We start from the raw sequence: 6,852 nt of genomic DNA, 5'->3' as shown, positions 1-6,852 counted from the left end.
GGTGTGTGCGCGTGTGTGCCGGCTGCGTGGGTGCGGGTGCGAGTTCCGCACCGGCGGGGCGCACACACTTGTGCGCGTATCCAGCCGCTCCCCGCGAGCGCGTTACGTTCAGCTACCGCTGAGGTCCCGGGAAGAGCGGTGGGAGCCGCGTCCGTACCGTACCCATCGCCTCGGTGCCATCGGTGCACATGTGTCGTCTGCGTGTGCAACACGTCCGCGGGGCTGCGCTTCTCCCTAATTGCACCGGGAGTTCGGCCTCGGGTTGTCCAGGGGGCTACGGAACCAGGGGGGGAGAACGAATTAATTGCAGATGAGAAGTAATATCTGTCTTTGAGTCATCAGTCGTTGAGGCATAATTTCATTCCGAAAGCTCTTAATCAAACTGGAGATCTGCTATAGGAAAGCACCGCTCTTCCCATAGGATTATCAGATTTCCACCGGAGAATACAGATCCTGGATTACTGAGCTGTGTGGGATTTGCGTGATTCTTTCTAATTAGTCTCCCTCTCTGAGTTTAAAATTCTTAATTCGAAGGGGAAGAAGTTACTTGCTTCTAAAGGAAAATAGCTGTCTTTTTTTCCTCTGTCATTTTACATAGTTATTCCAGTTATCCTGTGCTCTGCAGATGACTTACTGCCTTAATTGGATATTGGTGTCAAAGGTTGATTAGAGTCCCTAATAGATTTTGGATCTGCAAGAGGATTACGGCTTTAAGTTCATGGTTAAAACAATCGTGTTTGTCATCTCCCCTTGAGCAGCGGAGAGGACGAGCGATGTATTACATTTCTGTTATCTGCTCTTTGCTTCATTAACGTATTGTCAGGAGGTTGTCGGGTTTGCCTTTGTTGTTGTGTTTTTTCCCTCTGCTGTTTCATTTGCAGACCGAAAAGAAATGAACGTCAGAGGGGATTTGTTTAATCATTTAGCAGCTGACACAAGCCATGTCCCTAACAAAACGGTGGTGAAAGAGTAGAAGATTTTTGGGATACGGCAGCTCGAACACCATGAGACTGCTCTGGTGAGCCAGGGGCAGCGCTTGCTGAAGGATGCGGTAGCCCAGTGGTCAGGGCTCACCGAGGGGAGGCCGATGGCTTGCATGGAGCTTCTCTACCTGGCCGAAGAGAGCAGGCAGGGTGCCCTGGGCCCCGCTGCCGGCTGGAGCCTGCCCGCCCCTCACTACGAGCAGCAGCAGCCACAGCAGCAGCATGAGACAGGAGAGGTGGACTCCAGAGCAGCAGCGGCCATGGCAGCCCTGCGCTGTGAACGGCACTGCAAGCCCTCACAGAGGGGCTCCATGGCTGATCCCACTCCAGCACCTGTGTCCTCCTGCTCAGGCAGCTCACCCCAGGAGCACCCCACACCCCCCAGCAACTCCCAACCCTGCCACCTGCCTGAGCACTTTCCGGGGAAAGAGGATGGAGGGAAGAAGAAACCCTGCTGCTGTATCCAGGAACTCGAGACATCCTTCTCCTGCGTGGATGAAAATGTAAATCTGGAGCATGCAAGAAGTCCCTCCAGTCCAACAGGCTACCAGGATGCTCCTCAGCAGCGCTCCTGCCGGGAACTGCCTCCTGAGTGGGTGCACGACTCTCCATCCCTGGTCTCTGAGGAGGATGAAACTGCCTCGGAGGCAGCGGCTGGGAAATCCTTGGACTATGGATTCATCAGTGCCATTTTGTTTCTAGTCAGTGGGATTTTGCTGGTGATCATTTCCTATGTGGTACCCAGAGACGTGACTGTGGATCCCAACACAGTGGCTGCCCGGGAGATGGAGAGACTGGAGAACGAGAGCGCCAGGATTGGGGCTCACCTGGACCGCTGCGTTATTGCCGGGCTGTGTCTACTAACCCTGGGGGGAGTGGTGCTCTCCAGCCTGCTGATGATGTCCATGTGGAAAGGGGAGCTGTACCGGAGGAGCAGATTTGCGTCCTCCAAGGAGTCTGCGAAGCTCTATGGGTCATTCAATTTCAGAATGAAGTCTGGTGCAAACGATAATATGCTCGAGCTGTCATTAGTTGAGGAAGATGTGCTTGCCATAGATAATTAGTGTGGTCATGATTTTTAAAGCAGCTTTTCCACAGAAAAAAAGTATGTTTCATTAAAGGAAATAGATGTGGCTAAAGATAGCTGGTGATGCAGTTTGTTTTTCTGACAAGAACGGTCTTTTTGTGAGCTCTCTAATCAAATGTTTGCATTATATGAACACTTGTTGTAAAGGGAGAACATGCCAGAGCAAATGCAATTGGTATAAAATAATGAAAACCACTGAATAAAAAGAGATTTTTGACAAGTAGATTCCTTAGATAACTCCTTTATCCTAACATAAAGCCTTCCTTTGGTGTCTTGCCTACATAATTTTCTTATTACTCTCATATATAGAACAGGAACGACCTTGACACGTTGGAAGCTTGTTGCAGCCTACAGAAGGATTATTAACTGTCTGCTTGGTGTCATGTTAAGAAGCAAGGCTGATATTTAATTAAAAGAGATTTTTTTATAGTTAAATTCTAAGCAAGTCCCTTCTTTTATATGAGTGAGACCTGTGGGCAAAAAAGACCGCTTATTCACGTCTTAATACAAATCTCCCGTATTTTCAAGCAATGCTGCAATTAGTGGTGGTTATTTAAAATATAAAAGTAAGAGGCAAAGGGCAAGGAACCATATGGCTCATGGTGGTGTTGGTGAGAGACAAAAGGCTCTTTCAGCTTGAGGTCAGTTGTTGCATTTAGGTTCAGATTAGTAATGATTGATAGTCACTAACTTCTGATAGCTATGGTGGCCCATATAAAGGAAGTTCAGTTCCCAGTGGACAGATGTCTTTGTATGAAAACTGCCATCACTTGAATTAACTGACCTCCTGTTAGGAGTCTCAAGAGATCCAAAGAGTAAAAAGGCATGGGGATGCAGAGACTGAACACATCTCCTTCAGTACAGATGCCAGAAGAAATTCAAGCTCTGCTGCAGGGTTTGCTTATAGTGGGCCTGTCTGCATCACATGAATCCTTTTGAAACTTCAGTTTCATGTTACTAGGCTGCTGGCCTTCTCATTACCAGAAACAAAAGGTCAGGATGGAGCTTTTGAGGCTCATTCAATATAAACCAAATTCTTTATAAAAAATAAGTTGTCGGGAAATACAAAGGTTATACATCAAGCAGTTGGACTGGCTGGCATGGGGCTCACTTAACGTAGGGGGTGATCAAGGGTACATGGCACTATCAATCACCATTATGCAGCACAGTAGCCCAAAACCTCTACCACTGATGGTGTTCAGTATCAGCCAGTTTCTGTGGAGCATTAAAGTTGTGTTCTTGTGATGGTGGAAAAAACAGCAAAGGTTGTTGTATGCACTGCTGACCTTTTTGTCGTGATTGATTGCTAATATATATTTGTTCTAACCCCTGCCATAGCCAAATGTGAGTGAAGAGCTGTGTCTGTAAGGGCCTTGCCTGCAGAACTGTGATAGAAACATGTGGTTTGTTGTCAGCTATGGGTTAAATCTCAAATATAAGAAACATTCAATATTTGAAGAACAAGATTTTTTACTATTTTTACTATTGTGAGATAATATCTGAGAAGAATCTTAGGAAGGGGTAGCAAGGCAAGGTTTAGAATAACTAAAAGTCCTCCTGCAGAGGCTGGGATTCACTGCTTCTGACATCGATGCATCACAGCTAGAGCTCCCAGCCTGTCTGCTTTCCTTCTCAGTCTGCTGTGACTGGTGGAGATCATGACCGATGCCTTATTCTTCTTTGGAGGACAGTTTGACAGGAGGCCTGGAGCATCCTGGCTGCCAGAGGGGGCTCTCAGTGGCTGGTGTGACTCAGAGAAGTGAACGGAAAAGCTGTATTTTATACCCAAATGAGAATGTTTATGGTCCATTCCAGCTCACATTACATGTAGCAGGGGAACTGCATATCTTCTCTGTTCTGTGTTTTAAAGTCCCTCTTGCCCTCTTCTCTGGCTGCTCATGGCAGGAGGCACACACAGCTCCTGTGCCTGGCACCCTCCTGTGCTCAGTCCCTCGGGCTCAGCGGGCATGGCTGCCCTCTGCAGAGAGCTGGAGAACCTGCACCGCTCTGCCTTCATGCCTTTGGTTGCTGTAAATAGCATAACGTGTACTCAGACTTTAACTTTGACCCTGCAAAAGAGATGCTACTTAGCTGTTACTCGTTCTAGCTGCTGCATTAGTTGTGTTACTTGGTAACTAAAGGAGCAGCCTTGTTTGACGGTACTGCTGCCTAACAGATGTTATTTGCAGCTGTGTCATGATACAGAGCGTGTCTGAGGGCAGGAACTTGCAGTGGCCAGCAGTCACCTTGGGAGAGCTTACATCCTTCTGAGTGTGTCATCAGGGAGTCAGGATTGAATTGGTGCAGCCAATGGACTGAATTCTGATAAACCACTGGAAAAGGGGGGCCCAGAGAGGTGGTGGACGCCCTGATCTTTGGAGGTATTCAGAGTCAGGCACGACAGGCCTCTGAGCAACCTGATTTAGCTGCAGGTGTCCCTGTTCACTGCAAGGGAGTGAGGCTAGATGGCCTTTAAAGGTCACTTCCATCTCAAAAGGTTCCGTGATTCTACGATTCTGTGAATTTCCAGGGTGAAAAAGAGGAATAGCTTACTTATGTAAGGAGAACCTTCAGCCCACTGAGATCAGTGAGAGCAGGGAGTGAGATTGCTTGAGAAGCAAGACGCGGAGAAGAAAGGCTGATTGCTAGCTGTCTTTTGCCCTGGGGGTACAAGGACACAACCCTGGTCATGTCCTCTAGAAGCACAGGGGAGGCCCTGCCAAGCAGGAGGGCAGACTGCACCCAGACAGGGGCAGCAGCTGGCACAAGGCATCACCAGGGACAAAAACCCTTTCATCACCCCAGACCTCCTAATGGGAAGCCCTGTGCTCAGTGTTCATGTACACTGCAGAGGCTGGTGATTTTGTGAGCCATTATTTTTATTTTTTAATGATACATATGCATAAAATTGGAGTACATTCCATAATTGCAGGAAGATGACAGCTAACACTGTAAGGATCACAGATTTCTTGTAGGAACCATGGCATGCTTTAATGCTGGTTATTAGCACTAGAAAAGAGCATGTTCCCCAGACTGCCAGTATATTATTATCAAGCGAGAAGTTTTCTGACACTTTGTAAAATGCCTGTCACAGATCATAAGCTTGCAATACTTAAATGAACCCTCAAATATTCCCTGAGCATTTTAAGGAAACATAAGTCAACCTAATAATCTAAATATACACTGCAGAAGTGTGAGGAATAAAAAAATAAATAAATGACAGAAGTAACACAATCTCTTTATTTTGTTGTTCATGTGTTCTACTAAAGAAGTGAAGGCAGACTTTTAGAGAACGGAATGCAAGAGTTTAGCAGATGAACAATCTCAGGACATTTCTCTGATCACCAAACAAGACACCTGTGCAAATGTTAAGGCTGTGTGAGTTGGCTGTGTGATATAAAACCTCAGGACTCTCAGGTTCTAATGATGTGCAGCGTGAGAGAAACCCAAACACTTGCTATCTGGGTCTTGGTTGTAGGAAATGAACGTACTTGTCTGCTGCCTGCTAGACAACTGTTTGCTGCCTGCTAGACAACTGTTTGCATCGCTTTGGTCTCAAATGGCTGTACCAAGGGCTGAGGCCAAGAGTGATTAATTGCCTATTCCTACACCCCAGTCACTTGATTTCCCCTGCTCAGAATCTAAATGCTTTAAGGATGCAAGTGTGAGGACAATTTTTTAAATTGCCTGGGCTTAAACTTGTTGTGCGGATCTATGGAGGGCTTCCTTCTTGGAGAATGTAAATTTGGAGCATCTGAAATGGGTTTCAGGTTTCTGGAAACAGTTATTCATATCGAGGAGGAGCATTTTATTCCTGACCAACCCTCACAGCAAAATGTGACACTTGCCCATCTTCTACCTCATGACGTGTTAGCTGGGGTGCCAGAGCATGTGGCTGGGCTCTGCCGGATCTCTGCCTCCCTGGGGAGGGGTCACGAGGCCTCAGCTGGGTCTCCTTCCTGTGCCACCACTGCTCCAACAGCTCCTGGCGACCTTTATTATTTATTTCTCTTGATCAGAAATCTGTGACAGAGGCTGGGCCATTTGGGAGCTGCCAAACACCTGATAGGGGCTCTGCCCACAGTGAGGCCTACTGCAATGGTAGGACCCCATCCTCACTGCCAGCCCAAAGCCTAGTCTGCAGCAGGGAACCCCAGGCTCTCTCCAAGGATGCTATGCTGGGTTGTCGCTGGTTTTGATACGTTTACAGTTTTTTAATCTTTGTAATTCTTTTAAAAGTCTGTCTGTAATGAATAACGAGTTTACTGACTGTGAAAGCAACTGCTATAATCTTGTAAAACCCCTTTTTCTCCCATAAAAGGGCGAAACGTCACAGTTCATCGTGAGCTTTTCAATCGTGCATTTGATGCCTTATTATAATTGCAGCAGCGTTCTGTAAAGGTTAAAAAATAAAAGCCTGTAAAGCTGAGCTGTGTCACTGTTGTTATCTTTGCCCCTCACTGAGCTACTGGTCGCAGACAGAAAGTGCCACGCATGCAGGCTTAAAATTTGCCTACACAGGTGTCCCACCCAACTTTATATTTCCAGAAAAGCAGAGAAGCAGTGGGCAGCCGTGGCTATGTGAGCAGATGGCTGTGGGGTGCTTTTGTGTGAGGTGGGTGTCAAGCCCCTGCTCACGATCACCGCACACAACTCAATGCTGAGGCCGTGTCCACACCCCAGCCTTGCCATGACTTGCTCTTGGTTCGTGCATTTGTTTTCCTAAAAAACCTAGTGCTGAGCATGCCAGCTCAGCACCTCACCCTTCCTTGGCAGCCTGTG

General features: G+C 47.2%; 1 protein-coding gene across 1 annotated transcript; it reads left to right on the top strand.

Annotated features, from left to right (window-relative positions):
• Window positions 1-8: 8 nt before the first annotated feature.
• TMEM74 (transmembrane protein 74) lies at window positions 9-6,499 on the top strand. The gene has a single exon (XM_010709212.3). It carries the CDS (start codon window positions 1,088-1,090, stop codon window positions 2,045-2,047), a length of 960 nt encoding a protein of 319 aa, XP_010707514.1. The 5' UTR covers window positions 9-1,087; the 3' UTR covers window positions 2,048-6,499.
• Window positions 6,500-6,852: the final 353 nt, after the last annotated feature.

Source organism: Meleagris gallopavo, chromosome 3 (assembly GCF_000146605.3).
Source record: "Meleagris gallopavo isolate NT-WF06-2002-E0010 breed Aviagen turkey brand Nicholas breeding stock chromosome 3, Turkey_5.1, whole genome shotgun sequence".
In the NCBI taxonomy this organism is placed as follows: Eukaryota; Metazoa; Chordata; class Aves; order Galliformes; family Phasianidae; genus Meleagris; species Meleagris gallopavo.
This window is presented reverse-complemented; position numbering and strand designations above follow the sequence as displayed.